At 36.8% G+C, this 27,335-nt stretch overlaps 1 protein-coding gene across 2 annotated transcripts in view; it reads right to left on the reverse strand.

The window, feature by feature from the left end:
• TMTC2 (transmembrane O-mannosyltransferase targeting cadherins 2) overlaps nt 1-27,335 on the reverse strand; it is a 235,075-nt gene that overhangs the window by 62,838 nt on the left and 144,902 nt on the right. For both annotated transcript variants that reach the window (XM_041474412.1, XM_041474411.1), the window contains 4 exons: nt 18,484-18,598; nt 9,316-9,401; nt 8,313-8,497; nt 6,647-6,725 (listed from right to left, as the gene is read on the reverse strand). In XM_041474412.1, coding sequence (XP_041330346.1) covers nt 6,647-6,725; nt 8,313-8,497; nt 9,316-9,401; nt 18,484-18,598 — 465 coding nt within the window. The remainder of the gene's footprint in view (nt 1-6,646; nt 6,726-8,312; nt 8,498-9,315; nt 9,402-18,483; nt 18,599-27,335) is intronic.

Consider the following 27,335-nt stretch of genomic DNA (forward strand, 5'->3'; position numbering starts at 1 on the left):
TCTGATTTAATTAGACCACTAAGCTACTTTTGAAGGAAAATACCTATAGTAGAAAACAGACATAAATGAAGGACAAAATAACACCAGTTTCAGCATGGAACAGCATGGACAATGCACAGCTGTTTCCTGCTGTACAAAGGTTTCCAGTGAAAGAAGTATACTGACAGAAACAGAGGCATGGAGCTCACACAAGATAGGTAATTTCATTTTCATGACAGTATAGGTTTCTTTAAAACTCTTATTAATACAAGCACTTTCCATTAGAATCATGCCTAACTGGGATCCCTGTAGTCCATTTTCAGCATTGGACTATATTTTTGGTCTGCAAATGCTATGATTATACTTATTTTCATATAAAACCCTGCCTGTTTAAAATAAAAAAGCACTTCATCCTCAGAATCACATTTTTCAGACTACTACGTGGGAAAACTAAAACAATTCACATTAAAATATATATCAATAGTCCAAAGAGCTAAAACTAAGAAAATCTGGAAACCTGGGGGAAAAAAAACCCCAACATGCTGTAAAACATTAAATCAATTACCATCTCCAGCAATCCACTGCTGGATTCTAACTTTCTTACCTAGCTTGATTCCCTAAAAGCAAGGTCAAAAAAACCAGGAGACACTGCAATCAGATTTAAGATTCATACTTAGAATCACAGAATCATTTAGGTTGAGAAAGACATCAATCATCAAAGTCCCACCTTTGACCGAACATTACATCAACTAGATCACTGCACCAAGTGTCACATCCAGTCACTTCCTGAACACTTCGAAGGATGGTGACTGCACCACTTCCCTGGGTAGCCCATTCCAATTCTTGACAACCTTTTCAGTGAATAATTTCTTCCTGATGTCCAGCCTCCCCTGGTACAGCTCGTTCTTGTTTCCACTTGTATTGCTGGTTGCCTGGCAGAAGAGACACCCCCAGCTGGCTACAACCAGTAGCTGAAGAGAGCAACAAGGGCTCTCCTGACTCTTCTCCAGGCTAAATATGCCCAGCTCCTTCAGTCATTTCTTGTATAGACCATTGTAGGACTTGTGCTCTAGCTCCATTGCTCTTCTCCGGACATTCTTCAGCACCCCAATGCCTTACATCTCGCGATGGGCCCAGAACTGGACAGAGGATTCAAGGTGTGGCCTCACCAGTGCACAGAACAGAGAGTCAATAACCTCCCTGGCCTGGCTGGCCACACTATTTCTGATACAAGCCAGTATGCCTGGGCACACACTGGTTCATGTGTAGCTGTTGGTAGCCAAAACCCCCAGGTCCCTTTTCTCAGGGCTGCTTTCCAGCCACTCTTCCCCCCTGCCTGTGGTTGTTGTGACCCAAGTACAGGACCCAACAATTCACCTTACTGAATCTTATGCAATTGGCCTTGAACCATCATCAATCCAGTCTGTTCAGATCCCTCTGCCGAGCCTTACTGCTCTGCAGCAGATCAATACTCTCAACCCAGCTCTGTATCATCTGTGAACCTACTGAGGGTGCACTCAATCCCCTCATCCAGATCATCAGTAAAGATATTAAACAGGACTGGCCCTAATACTGAGCCCTGCGGAACATCACCAGGGACTGGCTGCCAGATGGATGCAGCACTTAGCTACTTAGCTTTGGACACCAGATATAAACTACCACAGTCTGCAAAGTCTCAGAGGGGGAAGGGCTAAAGTATCAGAATGAGGGTGGGAAGGGGGAGAGAAGGAAGCCCAGCATTTTATTCCCATCACCACTGGAGAGCACACCATTCTTCTTTCCATGGTATATGTAATAAAATGTACATATGGAAGAAAAAATAAGCCTTTTTCCATCCAAGCTAGTTTTAAAAGAAAAAAAAAATACTTGTAATGTACACTTAGCAAGAAATTACTAGTAAAACTTCATGAGATGCATAGGAAGCACGCTGATGACTAAAGCTTAGATAAGTGCAGGTACCATACTCTGCATAAGTTATGATGTGGGATATGTATTTCAGAGCTTAATCATCTTTGGATCTTATAAATTAAGTGTTGCACAGTGAAACTATACCAAAGAGTTTCCTGGAGTTCTAAATGCTATTTCAAAATAATTCAATAAGAAAGCATCTAATGGGAGCAAGGGGTAAATGGGACAGGAGCCTTAACAATATTAACAGGTTTGTAGAAACAGCCACATCCACCCAAAAGCATAATCAAGTAAAGTGATAGCTATGTTATAATCATCAACACAGAAAGTCTCTCTGCATGCTAAGCCTTTCTACTTATGATACAAAACTCTGCACCAGATGTAAAATCTGGCTCCCCTTTTCTGGACTCTACATTTGTGTATGATTTTTTTTCTGTCCATGTGCAATCCAGCAGATTTACAAGCAGAAATTTAAACTTTGTGCATAATGCACTGTATTCACTCCTGTAATATTAGATTTTTTGCATTTCTCATAAAAAATATTTGTAAGGCTTTGCCTGAATGCATTTGAAAATAGACATTGAGATGTTAGTTAGCAAGGGCAGATGAAGTGCCATAGAGATATTTGTCTTTATGACAGTATCTTGCCAATCTAAACCTGAACAATGCCACCCCACCATCTTTCTTGTTACTGTTTGGTATTAAAATAAAGCCTCCATGGCCCACTTCACACCACTTAACTGTCAGGAGTATGAATTACTGTAGCAGGTGGGTTAGTGTGGTTTTAAAAGCAATGTAATACAATCAACTGTACAATATCAGATTTCAAGTAACGCAAAAGACATCTAGAGCAGAGACTGATCCTTAAGCAATCCTAATATTGGCATTAAAGTGTTCAAGATCCCACAGGGACTTTGACCTCAGGCTTTAATTGAAACTTTAAACAAAATATATTACCTATTTAATACAGCTGAGCTGGACTCCGGCCTTTGTAGTGCAAGTTGCCATGCCAAGCAAATTAATCTGTGTAACCTTAGCATGTACTTTTTAATTTACATCAAAGCAATATGGTGTACAGAAAATAAATACCAAGCCAATCTTATACAGCTTGTTGAATAATTATTTTGATTCTAGTCTTAAAGTTTCAATTTTTAGTTGTTCTGGGTTTTCCTAAGGCAGAGAAACATATGGTTTCCTTAGCTGAGTTGTTACACACCTGGCAAAATAAATCACAGCAACAGGAGACCAAAATCTTCCCTGCAACTTTTTCATATGCACAAACTTAGAACATCTGATGCTGGTATTACAGCCCTGTCTTTTGTACCATGAAAAAAATGCAAAGTCAAATGGATGCCTGCTTCTTGAGCCCCAATACTTCTTTTTCCCATTAAGAGGCAAGTTACAGAGTGTTTTAAAGGATGAGAGTCTGTCAAACAGACTGACACACCAAAGGAATGAGTCACTGGCCTGTCAGAGCAAAAGGCCAGTAGAAGCAAGCACAGGAAAAGAAGTGTAACACAAACAAGGAAAGCAGGTGGTGTAAAGGCTTAGCACTGCTGGAGTGTTAATGCTACTGCACTCAGAGTGCTGGAGTTCAAACCTGATTCAGTTTAAACAGTTCATCTCCTGTTTATTCTCTTTCAAGTAGGTCATGTACATCATACAGGAGGAAAAAAACCTTCCAAAAATTGTCAATTACATGAATGAGTACTTACTAAAAATTAGAGGAAGCACTGCTTCTTTATATGACATGCCAATATGTAGCAATATGTGTGCCACTCAACCAAGCAAAGAGATTGCCAGAGACTGGGAATACAGTCATCACAGTAACAACCATAGCAGATAATCCTCAAACTGTGACTATTCTTAGATTTCATGATAAGCTGTGAAGACTTTTTCCACACTTAAGGAGATGGGAAGAAAAATTCCTTCTGCTGCTTCCCAAGCAGCTGGGGAGCGCTCCCCAGTTTCTCCCCTTCCTCCCCAGCAATGAGCATTCAAGGAGCGGGGACAGCTCAGTCAGGTTTATGTAGCTGCAAGCGCATGAGACAGGACTGGCCTATTTCAGTTCCTCTAGTCTCCCTTTTAAAGGCAAGAAGTGGGCAGACAAGTTTATGTAATGCTGTTTATCAAAGAAAGTGTTATAGGGAATGTGTTTATAGTTTTGTCTTGAACATGGAAACAGAAATAAACACTCCAGGCAGCCCTCTGATACTCAGTGACACCATACGAGCTGCAAAGCGGATGCACTCCTGATAATGGATGCAGTTGACTTGCTCTCCTGTCACACACAAAGCAAAGAGATGACTGAAAAGGGATTTAGGATTTATCTCACCCAAATCAAGCTACTAAGTCTAAGTCAGTCATCTTAGCTCTTTTTAGAGGAGAAGTATGCTTGCTGGGATTATGTGTATAATCTTAAATAGATATCTAAATCAGAAGGGCTTCATTACTCCCCAGAAGTACAGTTTTCTTTCCACACTATGAAGAAGCACAGCTACCTAGCTCTGTCTCGTCATCTCAGGTAGGAGAGATTAAATGCAGCCATGTAGGCCTATGTAGACACATCCAGGACAGCTTTGAACAAATCAGTCTGAGTCCTGTTAATAAAGCTGTATTTCATTCTATTCTAGTCATGATCCAACTTTGTGTAGCCTCTTGGATTGCCTTTGCAGTGCAGCATAACCTACAAGCAACACTTCAGCAACCACTGTGAAGCAAGTTCTGTCTTCCTTGCTAAAGCTGCCATCACAACAGCAACCAAAACACAAATATAAGCCATGTCAATGGTAAGCTGAAATTCTCAGAGCTCCACAAGGAGCTAAGGTACACTGAGTAGACCATGTCTTGTTATGCCACCAGGACATCCACGAAGTGCTGGCAGCAGCTTAAAGGAAGCAGAAGCCAGAGTACGGGCTAGGGAGAGAAGGGAGGAAGTATAGCAGGAGCCAAGTCTGGGCAAAGGACTGAACTAGTCTTTGTGTTTTTGTGAGTTAAAAAATGCAAACCCCAGGAACAGAGTGAACTTGGACATCACACACCGTGCTTACAAAGGAAATTGAGAAAGGCCTCCTGAACCTAAGAAAGCAACCAAAAAAAAAAAGGAAAAATCTGGAGAAAGTTATAGGTCATAGTGGTTTTAAAGGTAGCATCTATTAATTGAAAAAGAAAAAGGGTAGCACAAGCCTGCTTTGCAATGGGACAAGCATTACATGCTAGAAACAGCACTGGTTTATGTTTTCCAGTTTTGTATTCTGAGGAACATTTTATTGGAATTATGAAAAACGTATCTACATTAAAGAGGGCAGTCAAACTTCAGAGAATGTGCTGAAGCACTGCAGTATTTCAGCAGTCACTATAGGACACCAATAGTAAGGAGAGGTTTAATTCACACAGAGGTGACTGTGGATATCACCATCAAATTGATCACAATGATTTATTTATCAGCAAATGCTGATAAAGAAAACTGATAAAACAGTAATTACCATAAGACTGACAATGAACAGAAGTATATGTAATAATTTGTGCAATTGATGAATTTTATCCATTGGCATCAATCTGGTAAAGCTTAGTGTTTGGGGAGAAGTAACTCTCCATTGAACTGTATGAACTGTTAAGAAAGTGTTTACACTGACATTAGATACTTTGTCACTGTGGCAAGAGAACTACTTAATCTAGCATTTATGTTTTTTAAACATAGAGCATCAGTTCCAACTACAATTTTACTTTTTTCTGTGCCCTAATAATTGTAAGGTATTAATCAAAGATTCCTTTGACTGAATAAGTAGTCAACAACTGTGTAAAAACATTTGGTATCAACCAATACATTCCCTTGTATATGAGGCATTGATGGGGTGAACCACACCAAACCCCATATGCTTCCTGTTGATCCTAATTGTTTCCACAGATATTTTTAATTGCTCCACTTTGAACTACTTTAAAGTAAAGATTCTTACATTGTTTTCTATCCCGAACAGAGAGTACTGGGCCAAACACTGAGGGTGCTTAGCAGAAACACATGAGCTTTGAGAGAGAATTTCACTTACAAGCATCTCTGGAACAATAAGAACCAGCCCTCTTGTTTTCAGATCCGAGTACTGCAAGCAATAATTCATATTATCTTCTTTCTTTTATCTGTTTAATGTACCCCATATAAAAATGCGATGAAAAATATGAGAAACTGAGGTTAAACAAGAAACACCTCACTGATAAATTGACAGTTTTTTGCAGTACTCAAAGGACTTGAAAATTTTGAAGGACACATAGCTGATCCTGGAAGAAAAATAAGAATTCTTGCATTGTAGGCATCTAAACTATAGTGTATCAGCTGGAAATAATTTTTTGGCACAACCTTAAAAAAAAGTACAACTACTGCTGTGGGTCTGTTTGAACATCTTGTTGATTTACCAGGCACTTCAATATCTAACACCCATACACAGGTGGGCACATGGGGTCTCCGAAGTAGTGCATGAGAGCTTCTAGAGACCAAGAAAAACACTAAACCATGCATTCTAAATGTAGAACTGCCACACTGACAGTCCTAAAGGCATGCAGTGTCTAATAGTCTCATCATTTACTGTACCTTATCCAGCACTGCAGTTGCTGACATTTAAGCTCTAAACCTAGTTTGGCTTGTACTGAAGCTAATTATTTTTGGGTTTTATTAGCTCATTAATTTGAGTACCAGCTGCCTGGATAAGGTCTTTTGTTTCACCCTAACTCCTTAAATATCATTCTGAAGCACTAACAATGCACTTACCCATCATATTATATAGGCTCTGTGGTGCAAACTGTCTCGGCATTTTCTGTATTGCTTCTTTGTAAACTGTAAGGGCCTCCTGAAAAGAAACACACAGGTGGGAAAACAGCAGCTTAAAAAGCATCCTTTCATACATAAAGTAAAACCAAACTATCTTCCTTCCCCAAATGAAAAGTGCAGGGATAGAGAAAACACATCGGCATCAAAAATGCCACAAAGTACAAAATTTCTCCTTTTTTTACCTGAATTTTACCAAATTCTGTGAGGCTTATAGACAAGAGATCAAGCTAGTTCCAATACTGCAACCTTTTTCCAGGCAAAAGTAACAAGGACATTTTTAATACCTCTTAATGACTGATGAGTTTATAAACATAAAATTCAATAGGCTGTGAAAGAATATGGATTATTGATCTGCAGACAAAGGACATTCTGATGACTAACTACGCTAAGTGACCTAACAATAAAGAGATCATTGTCTACTGCCAAATAATAACAAAGCATAATCCTACCACTGAAGCCTGTTCCACAGAAAGGATGAGAAGCACTATGAAGTCAAGAAACCCAAACTGGAATCCTTTTGCAAATATGCTGTGCCTTGAATTACCATTCATTCCCCACTTGGGACACTTGCTGGTCAGTCTGTTAGCTCTGCATCACACAGTCACAGCTTACGAAGGCTGCACTGACAGCCAGGAAGAAATCTGAAGTTTTACATTCCTAAAAGCTCTTGTATCTTGCAAGTATTGAAATTCAACTCTACACTCCATTGACTGTGCAGACAACATGCTGCAGTTCTCTTCTCTGTATATATGCATTAGCTGTCTGTATTTTAACCAATTAGTAACTCCATCTGACAGAGCTGGATGAAGCAGACAGATGACAGGGAATCTGTCCAGCTTCTGCATGCCTGATCTTAAACAGCTGACATAACTGTCATGGTCAGGAACACTTTACATGGATCAAAACCACTCACAACTCCTGAAATATGCTCTGAAATATGCCTGACAATGCAAAGAGAGAATGCATTTCTTTCAAGTACTACTAAAGGTCAAACCTCAAGTGAATGTCCAGTTTCAGTTAAGTTCATCAGGGAAAATGGAGAAGAATCACAACAGTCACAACTGCACGTGTAAATGAGATGGGATGGCTTGGGTGCAGTTTATTATTACATCAAAAATATCCAACCCACTTTATCACTGAAAATACACACAGTGGGATGTTTTTAATAACCCAAGTTTTAAATTATTTCAACAGGATCTCATTTGTAGAGACTTAAATGAAAGCATAATTGCACTTTTGCAGCTAAAGATGGACTTACTGTGTTTTGAATTATAATGCCTCTACAGTTTAGGTCGACTGGCCTTTAATCAGGCTTTATCCTTGCACACCAGCTACGGGTACAAAGCCAAAACCAATGAACTAACACATATCAGATGTGACCACTGCTAATGTTGACTCTGATGTGAGAACATCACACTGCTAATTAATAGGATTACACCAGTGGCTGTAGAGAACAAATATTCTCTGTAAAGAATGCTAATCTCGATCTGGTGAAATTCAATCAGTTCATGTATGTGATATATTTTGAAAGTCTGGGTGGAAGCAGTATGTATTATTTGTATATGAAAGTTTTATAAATATATTATATACAAATCTGGAGTCTTACCTCATAGTGTCCTTGTTCATGAAAAAGTTTTCCTAAATTATAAAGACAGCTGGTAACAGAGCTTTTGTGAGCATGAGGATCTTTCAGATTTTCATCAGGGATCTCTGAACACTTCACAAAAGTCCTCCTGGCTTCCTCTGTCTTCCCTTGGTTCATCAGGATGATACCAGTATTTAAATAGGCAGCTGTGAAGAGGGAAAAAATGCTATATTTGAATGGAGTTCTATTACGCTTTATCTACTGTTTCAATTCTAAGTAGTATTGGGTAGAGATTCCGTGGTTATCTAATTTGGTTTTTGAATAACACAGATCACTCACTGGTGTGAGTGTGAACATGTAACATATATGAATGTATAAAAGGTAGAAGCTCAGAGTCAAGGAAAAAAGAAGGTGACTATGAAGTAAGGAGGGAAGGAATCACTGGTTAGGCAGAATGTTCCAGTTTGTTCCTCTTTTCAGGACTGTATAAAGCATATAGCACCATATGTTTGAAGAGTTACAAAAAATATACATATACATAAAAAACATATATACATACAGAGAAGATTAATACTGAAGGTACGAAAGTCTCAGCCATCTCAAATAGCACCACTTAATTTTAAAACCTGTTACTGGCAACACCTGAATGATTATTCTCCATTTTCCCCAAGCAAGAAAGAAAAAATATTTATATTATTCATTCATATAAATATCATGGACTGGCTGTAAGAAACAGAAAACAGGAGCCTGAAAATTTGGGCAGTAGTATCTCTGACTCAACACCCCAGAAGCATTTTAAGTTCTAGTAGTGCTGCTGAGTGTTAATGTATCATCTGCTTCTTACTTGCACCATATTAAATATAGTTGCTTACTAATATACACTTACTATCAAGGGCACACTTTCACCTTTTGCTTTCTGACAAAAAAGCCTCTGAAAAAAAGGAAATAATTATTAAAGAGTAGGAAAATTTTCTATGAAAACTACAGTCAATATTATGCAAGCTTGTAGAGTCAAAATACTTACAAGCTAGTGTGGGTCTGCTACCAATTGCCAGTTTATAGTAATGCAATGCCTCTGAAAACCTGCTGTTTTCCTGAAGTAGTAATCCTCTGCATAAGGGAAAAAAAAAAAAAAAAAAAAAGAAAAAGAAAAGAGAGAGTGAGGTCTGAGGTTACTACAAAGAGTAACTTGAAAACAAATACTGAAAACAAAACTTGGGTAACAAAGTAAAATATGCTTACTGGTATTTTAGAGATACAAGCACTCACTAACAGTTCCGTGTGAGAAGTATTCCATGTATAAAGATGAATTCATAAACATCAGCTGCATCCATATGGCTTTAACAAAGCAGATGTTAAACAGAATGGTTTTGGCTTTCTTGGAAACCAGGAGATTCATTTACTCAGTTGAGAAAATGTTAGTCTGCAAGACTTTTTGAAGTGGATAGAATATGATGGAGATATTTGTAAGTCATTAATGATTAGCCAGGCATCTTGTCTCAACCTGAAATAAGCAGGTCTTTTTCAAATGCATGATAAAGTTAAGCATCCAGACCTTCATGTGCTATGTTAAGGACTCCTCTTGTTGAGCAATTTCACCAGATTATTCACTGTACAGCTCAGAACCTGCAACAGTTCTATATTTTCCTGTATTCTTTATACTCTGAACAAATTTACTAACTAAAGAAGTATTAAAAAATATACTGAATATTTCCAGTGTCATAATAGATAGGTTTTAATTTAGCTTTTAAGACAAACATCCTTGTGAATTACGATTTATACCAGCTACCCACAAATTTCTAAGAAGTGGTCTGGACATCACTGACATGAATGCACACTGTATATGCTTAAATGAAGGTCCAAAGCATTATACTTTTCCAAAGTTTCAGAAGACTGAAAAAGAGCATATACAAATATATTAAAACCAGAATGATTTAAAAATCCTTAAAACTTAGTCATTTCAGAATGGAGACTCAGACCTCAGTATCCAGGGCTAAACATCTCTTGTCCTATAACTCAAAATATCCAGGCAAACACAGCTCTTCCTCTAAGGTGGAAGTGATACTATATTTATTTGTAGTGTCCCTAACATACAGCAATTTTATTTTCTTCCTCTATGCTTTTATCTGCTGATAAATTTTTGAACTGCAAAGAGCTTGGAATTCTTTTATCTCCAGCCTCAAATCAGAGATTTTATTTCCCTCTAACATCTCAGGACAACTTTTTTAATTAAACCAGTCAACTTCAAGGGATGAAAAGAGAAGGGCAATTAGTTTAAGTAGCTACCATCTATGTTGTTTGCTTCTTGTCACTAGGTTAGGATTTAACAGAATTGAGAAATATATCCTCTTTTTCTTCTATACTATCCTGTCAGTATCACATGACATCACTTTGAAACTGTTTCCTAATTAACTTCAGACTAGGTAGCAAATAATTTTTAATATTAACAGAACTTACATTTAGTAGGTGCTTGCAGTAAAGTAAGAAACGAGGGAATACATTCAGGATATTTTTTGGCATAGCACCAAGGTTTGCAGCTAATGCCAAGTATCTTGCAAATGGCAAGAGGTATAATCATCAGGATAGAAATAACATTTTCTGAATTTTCTAGAAGCTGAATTTTGTTTACTGCAAAAATTTTTATACACTTACTTCAAGGAAGATTAATTATAGTATTTTGATCCTGTTTGCTATTGAGAGCAGGAGAATTAACAGAAAAAATGAGGTGCCTGGTCTGACATTTAAGCTGCTTCTTAATTTTTTAAAAAGCAAAAACATTCTCACACACAATTTTGAAACAATTTATCTAGGAAATTCCATTCTTATTTTAATTCTGGAATAAATAATGTAACATACTGAGAGAAGAAATACAGTAATTGGTTAACTTCACCAAAACAAATTACTTTGGTAAGTGTACAACACTTGTAGTTTTGTGATTAAAAGAACTTTTATTTGCAATTATTACAAATTAATCTTTTGTATTCACTACATGCTCTAACACTGACACTTTAGATTTATTACTTGAGACTTTGAGGTGGGTTTTTTTTTAACTTCTCTTCCAAAAGACGTTTTTCTTTTAAAAGCTGTTCCATTAACTGTCAGTCTGTCAGCATGTATCTCTGTCTCTCCCTCTCTCTTTCTCATATATATAATCCAAGCAGCTCAGATGAAGGACTGAGTGCTGAATTCCACCTAATAATTAGTGTTCTATTTGTATTTGAGTCTGGGAGAAGAAAGAGAAGAATATAATCTTACCAAGGCATGAAACCGCCTCTTCTCCTTGTGAAATTGGTCCTGATTGATCACTAGTTTTCACTGTAGCTTCTGGCAGTACAAACATTACTAGATTTATGAGTGTCCAGTTCTAGTCTGAGGTTAAACTAAGTCAGGAAAAAGCTGACTTCTCTAGATGCAGTGGAAGAACATCCCTGAGCTGGAGTTCACACCTTGCAGGCACTGCAGATTCCAGTATCTCACTCTCCCCGTGGCCACTTGGTTATATAAACAAGCGTCCATTACAGCCAGGAGCAGATCTGCTCTTGACATGCCTTTCACTTCTTTGCTTGAATGTAAAATCATAACTCCTCCTCAGAGATTTTTGGCAAAGGGGAGAAGGAGCAGAAAGAACACAAAGACATCAATACAGTGAGAAGCATTGGACGTAAGCCAGAGGTGGAGCAGAGCAACTGACACATGTTGAGTATGTACCTAACTTTTGTGGTTACAAAGACATAAAGCCTTCCTTTTTCCTTACACAAGGATGAACAAAGGAAAGGACATCCTTGAAGGATGCTTGATTCAAAAGAGTAAGTTCCAGGGATAAACTCAGATGAAGACCTTAAAGTCTTTCTGGCCCCTTTAACTTTCTACAGTTACTAAAAATGCCAAACTAACGAAATAAAAAAGCCTAACCACCAAAATGCCCACACAAAAAAACAAAATGCAGGAACAGCTGCTTCAAGTTGATACTTCCAAAACTTTTTCATCTCCCCAGCTCACCTTCCCAGTTGTAAGGCAGACAAATGAAGATGTTAAATGAAATATGCAACTTCTGTGCAAAGACAGTCCACTGACAGAACTGGAAAAATGTGGCCTCTATTGTTTAGTAAGACAAGTACTGTGAAAGAATAAGTGAACATGAGGAGGATCTTCTTCACTGTGCGGGTGACCAGACACTGGAACAGATTGTCCAGAGAAGTTGTGGAGTCTCCTCACTGGAGATATTTAGAAATTGTATGGACACAATCCTGTGCCATGTGCCCTAGGATGACTCAGCTTGAGCAGGGAGGTTGGGTCAGATGACCCACTGTGGTCCCTTCCAATATTACACATTCTTTGATTCTGTGAAATACACAGAGACAAAAGTATTTGGAAAAGAAAAGCTACTTAAACAATAGGACACACAGTGGACAGTTATAAACTGTCCATGAATTAATTTAGGATTAATTAGGAGATAAGTTCTAACTGTAATAAGCAGCAAGATTCTGGAACTTTACAACAAGATTTCTTTTTGCCTGCATTACTTCCAGATACTTTTACATGGAGCGTTAATCATTTATAAAATGGAGGATATGTGCTGGCTGCTTGCAGGAGTAGTGAACTTCTCCAAGTGACTTAGGAAGTGGCTCAGAATCCTGTTTTTTAAATAGGAAGAAAAACAAAAGAAAAAAATTGGGAAGCACATTCTGACTATCTGGAAATGATGCACATCATTTCTGTAGACAGAATTGCTCATTTAGTTCATTCAGGAAAACACCTCCCCCCAAATGAGCTGTTTGCAACCTTCCTGAATTCTTTAGCTGCCAACTTTTACCTATCTTGCTTCACCAACAATGAAAAATCATCTTGTCTTCCTACTCTGCTTTGGTTTTGACTAAAAGTCACTAAATATTAATGGCACAAAAATGTTTTCAGAGATCAGAAGGCAGTCACAGAATATAAATAAGCAGTAGATGGCCTATGGTCTTTCATAAGTTTCATATGAATTTCTTCCTGTTGGTAGTCCTGTTCTAGTCAGCTGGTTTGCTTACAAAACAAACTCCTCAGTGACTAAACCTGGCATAAATTGGCCAAGTACAATACACAGAAACTGCAACTGTCAAAGTAAACATGTGTTAGTGAAATATTTATAACATTTTCAACTCAGGTACAACATTGGAACTGTTTAATCAATTTTGTTTACTGGTTTATAACAACTAATACAGGGCCTGTTAGCTATTACTTTGCCATGACTGCAGTTCTTCCATGCCTCAAGCTATATTCATCCTATTGATTTCAGGTGGGATTATCTACAAAATACTGTACCTACCTAAATGTTGCACTGGCAAACAAAGAAAGCAATGGAGGAAAATCCTCTGTTATTCCCCACAAAGATGTGTCTCCAGTCACACAGCAAGAGCAGATCTGCTTTGCCTAAGGCAACTCTTACACCATCATTTGCAAGCCTAGTGGGTAGAAAGGTAGGTATGGATGCTACCACAAAGCATACTTTTTTAATCAATAAGAACCCAAACATACAGAGAATAACCATTTCCTTTGCAGAACTCACTATGTAATCAATCACTCCAGTAGTAAAAAAAAAACAAAAAAACCAAAACAATCGTCCCCAAAACAACCTCTAATCTTTATTCAGTGCAGTAAAACAGTTATGTTCTCCCGGATCTGGGGCAGAGCTTCCCAAATGCAATGGAAATTGGTCAGCAAATATTGTCCTATTTTTTTGTTACTGGTACAATTTGGTTGGAAATACTACCCTTTCAGGACCACATCAACTTGCACAACCCCTATTGCCTTGACAGAGGGAAGGTCGCTATGAGGATGAGGAATAGCACTGCTCCAGTCTTTCTCACTCCTCTGGACAATGGGCAGTGCTGTGCAGTGTCTGCAGTCCTCAAACCAGATGCCTATTCCCTCTCACGTGCCCCAGCAGTCAATACAGACAGAGAACTGGACAGAACTTCCTACAAGAGGGGTCTTTTTTGAAATTGAATGGCAGACATGAACCATTATTTTCCTAATTATATAAAATGGTGGAAGTTTATGTAAAGCTAAGTGCCCACAATTTCAAATACTGAGACATATAATTGAATAGCTAGGTCACTGAATGCCTTTCACCTCTCAATATAACTTTGAATTCTATCTGTACTTCATACAGGCCCTACAAAGTGTCCCAGAGCTGTTTTGCACAGCAGGAAGCCACCAGTCACCTAAGTGACCTTTGGGTGCTACCTCAAGAGCCAGTCTGACAACACCACAAGATTTATCAAGACATCTTTGGTTACAGCAAGACACACCTTTTAGCTGCTGTCTTTGATAGGGGAAGAACTAGCTGGAAAAGCAGAGATTCATTCCAAACAGGTTTGCAACCAGTTTGCATTCATAGCTGAGAAACATAATCATCAAGTACTTAGACACCAGATGACATATCCTCTTTGCTTTTTAACTCAACATCCTGAATGATAAAAAATTCTGCGCTATCAAGGAAGAGGAACCATAACCTTGACCTGTTTCATACTAGGTGGTTGCATCAGGAACTTTGTCTGGGGAAGGTTCAACCACAGTTCAGCACATGTTTGTAGGTTAGCCTGATTTTAGAGTTTTTGTCTCTTGATAAGAAGTTTTTTATGCCAACACCCTCAAAAGGCAGGGAACATATTTTCTAAAGCCTAACAATAACAGACAAGGAAGAATTTTGCTTGTATTTATTTTTACCTAACGATGCAGGGTTAAACTTTGCTTGTAAAACATTGCAATCCTAGACCTTCTAGCATAGGTAGCCTTCAATAGTGGCTGAAATTTCTAACAGAAACATTTTAAAAATTCCACATTTATTGATATAATACCATAAGTTTTACAATGTAAAGTTTATGGAAATTCATAATCCAATCTTATTCAAAGAAATTAAATTATTTGAATTACGATCTTATACACACAGGCCTATATCAGTACAGGCAAAATGAGATAATTAAGGAGAGAAGCAAAGGGATAGCTGATTGCTAGAAATTAATCTTTTATAGGGTGCTGTATACCCCAAAATTATAACACTTCAAGTAACCAGTATAATTTTAAAGGAATATTCAATATCTGTGTCAGATAGAGAACATCCTTACAATCACATGAGAAACTCAAGGTAACACAGATTACTAAGATGGATGACAAAAGAATACTTGAAGCACGGCCAGGCCTAAACACAAGTGAAATAATATATGCAAAACTGTCTTTTAACTGATAAACAATTTAACTTTAGACACTAATTGTAAGCAATTTGAAACAACACAAAAAATCCCATAAGCTTTAGCTAACAGTCATAAGGTAACAAAGACTGAAAAGCCAAAGCAAACTAAAATAGTTTGTTTTTAACTGAACATTGCCTTGTTTGAAAGAATAAACTATGATTCTGTACAGCTCTGTCCTTGGTACTTCACAGTATTAAAACATACAGTTTTCTTAGTTAAAAAAAGCAGAGAAAGACAGGTCATTTTATGCTGATTTACTATCCTATGAAATTTAGTTGAAATCACCAGAGCTACATAGCATTGAGAACACAAATATAAGATGTTCATAATCAGGCAAACCTTCAAATGTAGATTATGCAGTTATGTATTAATGCATTTTAATTTTTTTTAAATGGCAAAAGCAGCTGTAACTCAGACCCATATGGTATAAGTCAAAAAACAAAAATACAGCACTGAATTCAGCCATTATGTAGTCTGTTAAATCCTTTGGATGTTAATGTATTAGTAGTCAACTTCTAAGCTAACCTCACATTTCAATTTATTGAAAAATAAGGAAAGAGATCAGGAGCTTCTGCTTATGTAGTTTCTCTCTTTGATTGTTATCCATTAAAACCGTGAGTTAAACCTTAATAATTTGTTCTTCAGCAGAGAGCACCTGAATTTGTTACTGCTATGAGTGAACACTGAGCTGCACATGCCAATTAATTTTCATCAAATACCAAGGCATAGGTGCTTAGAAACAATAATGGACATGTGAAAGACATACAGTGCTTGTAAATAACTGTAAAGATACCTTTTTCCTGGAGTTCTATGGAGTGATTATTTTAGTTACAAAGGCACATATTGAAAAACCAGAAACAGCAAAACTGACTGGCCTCTTGTAAGCACATATAAGACACATTTTCCATTACAGAGGATTTTTGTAAAAGACTCCCACAGAACTACATGCCAAGGACGGGTTTAACTTGCAAAGGAGCTCTTGAGGGTTTGTGCTTAAAATAATTGATTCATTTGTGTACTATCAAAGGACAAACTTCATTTACCATCTATTTTTCATGCTGGATATTGAAGCATCCAGCACTGACAAAGCCTACAAAAAGAAAAAAATGAAAATGATGCAAGCTTTTTCAACTATTTTTGAATAACTGAAGGTTTTGTAAAGCTTGTTTAAAAAATAAGGGATTCTATGTATTCAATGTAGTAGTAGAAAGGCTAAGAATTAAATTTCACTTCTTGTGCCCTGTATATTCCAATCAGCATTTTAGTTAAAATCCTTCCACAAAAATTCAGTAGAATTTCAAAAACTCTGTCCAAAAACAGATGAGGGTTTATAGACATATATTTTGTGTATCAATGGAAAACTGGAAGACTAGCAGCTTATTTTGAGAACAGTGAAAAGACTGAAGTCTGATTTCTTTTATGTCCCTGTCTTTGTCATCCAACCCCCTTTCCTCTTCTTACCCTGGTATTAACTTCAGCTTTTCTCTACAATGCAGTAAAAGAAAAAAGTACTGTACAGGCATAAAACAAATTTAATAGTTATAATTTTCACCTTCAAAACGAATAGCATATAGGAAATATATCAATATTGTCACTTTATTTCCCACAATCTTCTGCTTCAGAAGTTATTTTTTAAATGTGAGCAGAAGATTTCTCTTAAAAATATTTTTCATCTTCCTCACTGCCTAACGGAAGAGGGAAATTCTGTGCATACATGTATTTGTGTAATTAAATGATTAGCAAAAATACACATATTATGAAACATGGATTTCATTCTGGAAAATAAATTATATCATTAAATTATTTTGAGTTTCATCAATTCATTTGCTTAACTGCAAGGCAAATTAATGAAATGGTCAACTTCTTCCTTTTTAAACAAAGAAAAAATTAGTAAAAAATACTACTATGATAAACATCATTTTCACATATTATAAGCATTTATTTTAAACTAGACTTACAGGCGGAACATTATTTTTTGATTGACTGATTGATTTGAAGAGGCTTACTATTTGAATGCAGTTTTTGCACATTTCGTGTATCTTACAGACATGCTTTTCTGCTGCACGCAGGATATTACCTTCCAACAGCTGCCTATGGAATGGCAGTCACTGGATTCTGTCCTCCACACCCATCAGGAAACAAGCGCATACGGCTGGTGGAGGTGACCACCCTGTGGAGCAGCAGAGCCCTGCTCCGAGGGCTTGTCCTGCCTGGGTCATGGCAGGAGGGGGAGGAAGGGCAGCAGGACAAGCTGAGTGAGGTGCCCAGCTGGGACAGCCAGGGAATGAGTCCTTCCCCATGGGACACACGGCACCATCCCACCCCACTGCAAAGCTTGGCACGGTGCTTGCTTCCATCTTCATGATTTGGTACATTAATGAGATGGGAAATCTTTTCCCATGATGAATAATTATTTTGATGCTCATGTTATTTATCCTCTTACTCACCTACAACAGGGTTCAAGTAATTAAACTTCATGTAACCTATGCTGCTCTGAAGTCAGTCACAGGAGAAAAGTAATTTGCTGTTTTAACATTTCAGACCTCTGGAGCTAACGGAAGGGTATTTGTCTATGCTTAGAAATGCTTACACCCACTCTGCTCACCAAGTGTTATTCAGACTTAAAAAAGAAGTCTAAATAACACCTCACAATTTAATTGAGTCTCAAACAGATGGAGGGCTACAGCTCACAACTCATCTATTGGTACTTTGTTTAGTGCAGGGTTTTTTTCTTCTTTTGAAGCAAACAGATTTGTAAGTTTACTTTGCCCATACCCATTACATGAATATATGATAATGTTGACCAATCCACCCCATAGTTTAAGGAGCACAATTAATGAAATTACTATTACAAAGCAACAGAAACCATCATCTCCATTTCCAGCAAGTAAATCAGTAGGTCTCTTCACACCATGTTTCAAAGACAATTGAACCCCGGGAAAGCTACACATACTTACAAATTATAAAGCATATCAGCCATGTTGCTGCGGTAGTACAAGGCATTTCTATAGGCGCTTTCAGCTTCAGAAATCTTGCTCTGGCTCTTGAGAACATTTCCAAGGTTACCCCATGCTGTCAAGAGGAGAAAACAGTATTCATAAAGAGCTACAATCCAATTACACATGACAGAGTATGCAAGTATCAGGAAGTTTCTTAGGGAGACAAACCCCACAAAGGAACTATTTTTATGGAATAGGAGGTGAGGTTGGTTATTTTTCACCCCCAGCCCTCTGGTTCTCTGCATCTTACTGTGAGACTCACATTTCATAGAGGTGATTTACATGCACTCTGAAGGCATATAGCTTTCAGTTGGGAAAAGGAAGTTTTTTACAAAAAATATGTCTCTAGAAATTACTGTAACCAAGGGAAAGACCATTTTATTTCATACGACCTATAAATAAAAATCTTCAGGGTCAAATGTGGAACTGAGACATCTTTCTAGTTTTAACTTTTTTTTTCCTAAGCCTATTGACTCTAAAAAGACATTTTTCCACAGTAGACGTGGTCCTTGCTTGAGTATTAAAATTTGACATATGACACAGGAATTGAAAGAACTGTTAGGTAAGTAACTAGGATTAAAAACATGCCATATGCATATAAACATACTACACAGGTCACTAAAATACATTTTGTTTTCCTACTAGAAAAACATTTGGTCCCTTTCCATACAATTTATTATGTTACACAATGTGCTTTTATAGCCCATCTATAAAGGACTTTAGGTAAAAAAAATATTTAAAGCTCCACATGTGTTCCCTTTGCAGTTTTGTTGAGTGGCACAAAAGCTACTTAAAAAAGGAATTGGAACGAACGTTTTATGAAAACACAACCTCTGCTACTCAGAATTTAGGAAGCTAATTTAACGGGCATTACAATTACAGTGTGTGTGAACATGAAAAAAAACCACACACACAACACATTATGCTTATAAATGCATAGCTGTTTCATAAAAAAGTTCTATTTTCACACTTTTTTAAATGAAAGAAAGCGATGGAAAGATGATGTGTGTCCTTGCCACCAAACATAATATATGTCAGAATATTCTTCCCTCCAGATGCACTGGAACATCAGCTTAAGTAGCAACTAACTCTGACACTTCAGTCGAGCCCATTTGGTCTTTCAAGAATTTCCATCAGTTCTGACTAATGCAAAATTTCAAGGTAGTTTTAATGTAACACTGCTATGTAGGTTGCTAATTGACATAGGCATTTTTTTCCTCAGAAATTGCATCACTACCAAGCTGCTGTCGTTTGTTGCAGAATCATCCTACCACAGGCATGGAAACAGCAGCAAACACAGAATTCCCTCTGAGCAGGATAAACTAGTCATTGCTGGGAAAAATAATTAATAAATCAATTTAGAATTCATAAAAACCATGTCATTCAATTAAGCAAATCATATTCTGTAAATCCAAGAAAGAAAATATATGGAATATTTCCATATGAAAATAAACTATCACTTCTATGAGTCAATTCATTTTAGCCTAGTATTTAATGAGAAATAATTTATCAATGAATCAACAAAAGTTACAAAATGTTCCATCAATTTGAAATACAGCTGCTAAGCCTATTCTCAGGTTCACTCAACTTCTACCTTGGTTAGCAAATGTGCAGAATTCTGAAATTTCCCCATTACTGCCACTCTTCCCTTTTTACACAGAGAAAACAGTTAGGAAGTACCAATGAAAGCGACTAGCCAGTTTGTAGGCATTAGCCCTTGGAAGAAAAACACAGACTTATATATTATTTTTCAAATTAATTTGTGAAGCTATAACTTTATTTTGCTTCTGCAGTAAATGAGCACCCAGTTTCCCATAACTGCATGTTCCATATAATCTGCAGGGACTTTTGTTTTCACTCTGATCTCCTGTAACAGAGCATTACATCAAATGACCATTTGATCTATTGATAACAATTTCCTGCCGCATAGTCATTTACTCCCAACCATTCTGAAGCTCAGTAAATACAAGTATTAACAAAAGATGATTCAGTTCATCTCTTCATCTGTTAGACTGGAAAAACACTGTTAACACTGTTCAGTGTAATACTTTCTCCTCTACACTTCATTTCATGTCATGAGCTCTAACAGTTATCTGAGCTAACATAATTTTTGAGACAGTATTTTAATGTACATTTTGCAAAATAATCTGCATCAAGTTTTTAATATCAATCAATAATTAATCTATGCTATTTAATTGTAAATTTATTCCATTTATACTTTTGTCTAAACTTGTAAAGCTGTGAAAAATTAACCTTGTGTGATGCACTAGAAGTGGCAATAGCAGAAAACAGCAGACATAAAACATGATAATCTGACAATTTATCATTAATGGAAACATGAAAAACAAGGTCTTGTTATTTATCCAAACTAGGTAAATTTCATAGAAAAATTCACGTCAATTTAAATACAGCTAGTTGGAAGTATGATCTCTCTCTGGCTGGTGATGAAGCTGCACAGAACATGCGTAGAGATAATACTCATACACTCTAGAAATTATGAACAGCTAATATCTGCAGCAGCCACGTCCTCTTGGGTTTTGATATGTGAGCAAGAGTAAAAGAGGATGGTGTACACACATGGAGAAGAAACTACATGAGCTACTCAAGGAACTTCACTCCTGCTTTGTCTTAAGTAATGCAACTAACCTTCGGGGGAAAAAAAGAACTTCCAATTATTAGCTTCCATATCTTAAACAAATTTTTTTCTTCAAAACTGTAATAGCATTGGTTCAACTACAGGCACATTCAGAAACAGAAGCAAGGTTATACCTAAGTGAATCCACATCCCTGTTAAAAGCCCACCCTATGACTCCAACTAAATTGCAGCACTCAACTATCTTCCATCTGTACACAGTAAGAAAAGAAAAATAAATATCCTTAAAAGAAAAAGAAACTAGGTCAGCAATCCTGGAATTTAGAATGGATGTTTATTCCAATTATTCTCTATAAATATTTTTCATATAATATCTATATTAGCTAAGTTGCAAAAGGGAACATTTAACATTCAGAAGATATTAAAGTGTACATATATATGCTACGTTTTAATCTTTAATTAAAAATTCAAATTTCCCCATATTGAAGACCCTAATCAGCACAAGAGAAAAAGGAAGCTGTGAATGAAAGAGATTTGCAATATTTACTTTTTGCCTGCTGCTTAACTCCCTGTCCATGAACGATGAGACCAAAACAGACCCAGGTCTTAAAGAAGTAATAGTCCATCATAGCATGGTAGCAAATGCCATTCACATCTCACCTACAAAACAGTCAGTCCATTTGAACTTTACTTAATTGCTTAATTTTCCATAGATCATACTCAATGGGCATATTGAAAACTAAATCCATTTCATGACCTTTACTGTTAGTCAAGTATAAATTGAAGAATCTCCTAATGCTTGAGAACTCCTACGTTATTTACATGTCTTTGCAGGAAAATAAAACTTTTTAAAGGGATTTTTTTTCTTCTGTTTATTGTTTGGGATTTAAAAAAAAACAGCAGAAGAAATTATGCAGCACTAAGTAGGAAAATAAATAGTTGTTTAAGTGTTAAAATTTTGGCCATATCAAAACTACACCTCTATTAAACTTTAAAGATTTACACCACCTTGCAGTGAGAGTAGGTCAAGTTCTCAGGCATTCAATTGCTTTCAAAATGAAAATGAATATAAAAAATGTTAAGTTTCACATTTAACACGCTTAACTTCTCAACTACCTCAGTGAAACTGACAATTAAGATTTAACAAGACTGAAAAATACCAGGCTGGTATATTAAACCTTCTCCAAGCACTTTCATGCTGGAAGAGTGCAAGACCAACAACAGCAAAACAAGGACAACATTATCTAATCTATTCTGCCTGGATTTAAGAAGCACATTTTCTAAAGAAGACTAGTAAACTTTCAGCTTTCAACTGAACTATGAAAACAAGTGAGAAATGGAAATGAATGTCTACAAACATCTTCATTTCAATAAAACATTCCCTTTCTACTGAATCAAAGATCATGCTATGTTATTCAGTGAAATAAAGATAATAAAGCAACAAAGTGTCATAGCAGAGCAGTTAGATGGGTTAAAAGCACATATGTTGATCGCTTGATTCAGAAGTTTGCTTTAAATTTAAAACAAATTAGCATCGCAAATCATTAACAAAGATAACCCAAAGTATTCAATTCTGATTCCTACCTGTCACCCCTATATAATCCATGAAAAATTAAGTAATAATGAAATATATTTGTAAACTGCCATTCTATTAATATATCTGTTGTCCAAACACTTCTGCTGAAACATGAAGAGGAAAAAATTCAATTACATTTGCCTATTAAATCACTCAAATACATCCTGGCAAACATTTTAAAATAACATAGCAAAGAAAAGAAAAATTCTGCCTTTCCTTGTATGTTATGAAAACATACTTGAAAACTAATGAAAAAAAAATGCATGACTTAAAAAAAATAATACGTGACATTCACTATTCATGTGAAATTGCTGATGTTTGGTAATACTGTTCTCACCTTATGGCATCAGACTTACTCACACAAGTTAATCCACAAATTGACGAATGCATTAAGGAGTCTGAAGTAGATTATTATTTGAGTAAAGCAAACTACTTGAACAAAGACTGAAGTATTTAGGGAACAGCTCAGTAATTTGTAATCAACTTGTCAGCAGTTCTAAACTAAAACTTAGCTTACAGAAAAATGCACATCAAGCCAGGAAAACCTCTGTGCAGCTTTAGAGATATTTGTGTATTATTTATTATTCTTTAGCTTGTGAAATGAGAAACAGCAGTTCAAGTTTGCATTCCTCTGTTTAAAATCCTTCCACATTTCTTCTGACTTGTTTATGAAAAAGAAGGGAATGCATGACAATCAGAATCTCAATTTTTTTTATTCAAAAGTGTTTAAGGATGAAGCGATGCTGGTTCCGAAAGGAAAGCCTTCACTTTTTTCTTCAAAGGAGAAACACTTTCAGCAACAGAGAAATGATAGGCTTCCCCAAGAAAACCTCTGAAAGTTCAACTGCACACTTCTAAAAACGTAATGAAAAGAGTTCAACATCAAAAACAGTTTTTCTACAATACAGAGCCACTACCACTCACAAAGACAGCAAGAAGATCCACTAGATCATGTTTATTACGTGGTTTGAGAATGGAAAAATTCATCTAAATGCTACAGGTTACTACTTTCAAGTGGGACAGTTTTGCTTAGCTTCTATACTACAGTTTGTATAAGGAATTTATATTTTTCACTGTTATTCCAAAGGAATAATGATTTTTTTTCCAAAATATGTAATAAATTCATGCATATAATTTGCAATAATTTTTCCTCTAAAAACTTCACTTGTTAATAGAACATGTTGATCAAGTTACATCCTTTTGCTAACTTAACCACAAAATTGCCCAATTTCTTGTTTCCTAAAGGGCTAATGGTTTCTACATAACAATAATTTATGCATTTAATCTACTTCGCATACTGATTTTTTTTTATATTGGTGCGTATGTGGCAATGCTGAGACAGACTGTGTTAGAGATCTATCATCTCAACTTTTACATATTCTTCTTCCATTTATTAAGGTTTTTGTTCAACAGTTCATCTATTGATCAATTGCAGGGCTTTTGTAATGACAGCAGGTGAAAGAAAAACAGAACTGAAAACTACGCACTGCTTTGAAAGCTATCCAGCAACATGTCAGCATGGGCACTAACCAACCCACATTTGGCAGGCAGAGCTTCAGTTTTGTTTCTCAGTTCTGAAACCCTGATGCAAATGAATGTGAACTCATGGCCTGTTCTACTGCTGATACACCCCCTTCACCCTCTGTGTTACAGAAATTAACTCTTCCTCCTCCAAGGATAGCAGAATGACTCTGACAGCTCAATGAACCTGAGAGATGAGACCAAGCAGCTGCTACTGCTCTCTGGCTTCACCATTACCTATCACCCTACAGATAATCAAGTTTGTCACAGCCTCCCTCATGCTAAAAGTTGTCTGATTGATACCATCCTCTTCACAAAATGATTTTTGCGAAGAGGATGGTATCAATCAGACAACTAAACTGATCCAAGTTAGGGAAAATAGTGAGAAAAGGATGACCACAGTACCTTTAACATCTAATCTACTCACTGTTCTGTTCACAGCAGAGCCCAATCACACCTATGCACAGCTTCGTTACTAAGTGTGCACTGCAAATGTGTGAACATCATAAGACATTACTGGCACGAAGCTCCCATTCCATTTAACTTCACAATGCTCAGGAACAGAGCTGTAACATTGCTGATCTGAAACTCTCATTATATGAGAAACTGTATTTCATTGAGGCATTGGATATATATCATGCAAGAAAATGAAAGGAGCAGAAAAATACAAGTGGAACAAGAGGACATGTCTGTGCATTCCAGTCATCTCAGGATGAACCCTGAGGAATTCTTCAAAGCCTCAGAGTGACACAGGCAAAGAGGTGACCATGTACTAAATTTGTCAAATTATGTAACCTTAACAGTAGGCTTTTTTAAAAATTACCTATGATACATTCAAAATTATCACTTTTGTCCCAAGTGATAAACTGCAAGCACCCTCTTGCAGCAATGGTAGGATGGACTGAAATGTCAGCCCTGGTCCTCCAAGCCTGAGTAGATGGATCACTGCTGGCTTCTTTTCAGAAAAGGGGAACAGTGAGCACGTGTCCTGGGAATATCTCAGAGGTGCCATGGCAAAAAGAAAATCAACATTTGGGTTTGTCAAACCAAGAGAATCTTCACATGTGCTCAAACGACATGTCAAGACTTGGAAAATGCAAATAAACTTTATATTCACGTAACAGACTTTTTTTAACACTTCAAAGTTGTTTGGTTTTGTTTGTTTTGCTGTAAATCACTTAGAAACGCAAGACAAGAGTCTGGGAAGCTTTGCTAGCCTATACATATCCCCATTGGTATGGAAATATAGGTGGCAGGAAGGAAGGTAGGTCATAAAATTACCTCCTTCATTTATCAATGAAACTAATTAAACACACTAGAACTATTAACAAGCATTTTTAATGGTCCATATTCAAAATACCTTCTGTATTTTAAGACCGCAAAGTTCAGTGTTCTAGAGCATCTAAGGAAAGAGAAGGAAATGGCATTGAGAATTCAGTCATTCTACTTCATTATCTTCTCTGCAATTTAAAACAAAACTGTATGCAAGCCTCTTGTGCATGCTGTAATGGCATCAGCCATCATTTACTTTTTGGATGCCTGAGGATTGGCAATGATGACAGTTCAGGCTTAAGTAATAAAACCCCCTGTTATAAAGGAGGGATATTTGAAATCTTAAAATACTTGTATTTATCTATTTACATTGGGACTTTATCTTACCCAAGTGGTATAAAAAGGCATATATGTAGATCAGTGCACTGGCCATATTAAAGGTTAGTTTCTCTACCAGATTTATCTAAGTAGGCCTGAATATCTACTGATACAATATCCATTACAGGTAGGAAAATGATGACATGTAACTCATTGCAAAAATTTTAAGTAAGGAGGAATTTTTCCAAGTTGTCATATTTTGAAAAGAAGACAAAATAACAAAACAATTGGATTATTATCTAATGTACTTAAACAAACATGCTCTGCTTGAGAACCAATCCAGATAATCTCATTTTCCTCTAATTAATTAGAAGTAACTCGTTCTCTGGAAAAAACCTCAGCCTAATTCCAGAGAACACACAAATATGGACCAAAAGTCTCTCTTTTAATCAAACAGGAAAATAAACTCTATCATTTTCTGGGCAAAAAAAAAAAAAAACCAAAAAACTTATGCCATTTTGCTTGATATGCTACAAAAATTCACCTTGCCAAAGCTGATTCCTCCTTGACCAGGCTTGTTTGGGTTTTTTTCCCCTACACTGTAGTTTTTAGCTCAGATGAGCTTGTTGAATGATTTTGCAGAGAACCTCGGGAAACACAGGAGAAGAAGTAACAGTCTGATTGGCCCATGTCTCAATGTCTGATGTTTGTTTCTTTAAAAAAGCCTAACTATTAGTTAATAATAGTTTCTTTCCTATTCCCCTGCACTTGAAGTTTCACAGATTAGAGATGCTGTTGTACTACACTCCAAGGAGAAAACAGTAATTCCTTGTTTCCAGACCTCCACACATATAAAAAGGAAGAATATCAGGCTTTCTCATATCCTGCTGAAGAAGAAGCACATCCCACACTGACTTGGGTTTCAGAGGAAATTACAGCACTTCTAAAGAACTGGAAGAGAGAACTGCAGAATAAATTCAGAGTTTGAATTGAACTGTAAACCACTTTCCTTCAGCTCTCCACCATATTTGGCATAACCAGACTGTTTTGCTAAGGGTGGGCTGCCTGTGGCATGCTCAAATGCCCTAAATAACTACGGCTGTTTCCCAAACAACTTACAAATGGCCATTCCTTCTACACTGTTTAATCACCCAGAACAGCACTACCATCCATTTAGAGAGCCCCACACTGTTTTCAGGGAGTAGGTTTTTTATTTAACTTTCAAACAATTCTATGTGGTTCATTTAACTCTTTTAAAGCTGTGTCCTAGTTCCGACCAGAACAGAGTTAATTTTTTTACAGGAGCCAGGCAAGGTGGTGCCTGTAGTCCCAGCTGCCCTGGCTGGCATGGCCAGACCCTAAGGTTATTCTCCCATCATCTGCAAGATGGAGAAAGCATTTGGGAGAGTCTGGGTGGGGACACTGATTTAGGGAGCAGTATTCCTAAACCAAAACAAGCTTTTAAGAGTTGCAGATAAAGTATTTCCAATTTATTTTAAGAACTTCGAAAAATTCTGCAGAACATTTATC

This window comes from Pyrgilauda ruficollis, unplaced genomic scaffold (genome assembly GCF_017590135.1).
Source record: "Pyrgilauda ruficollis isolate IOZ18807 unplaced genomic scaffold, ASM1759013v1 scaffold32, whole genome shotgun sequence".
Lineage (NCBI taxonomy): Eukaryota > Metazoa > Chordata > Aves > Passeriformes > Passeridae > Pyrgilauda > Pyrgilauda ruficollis.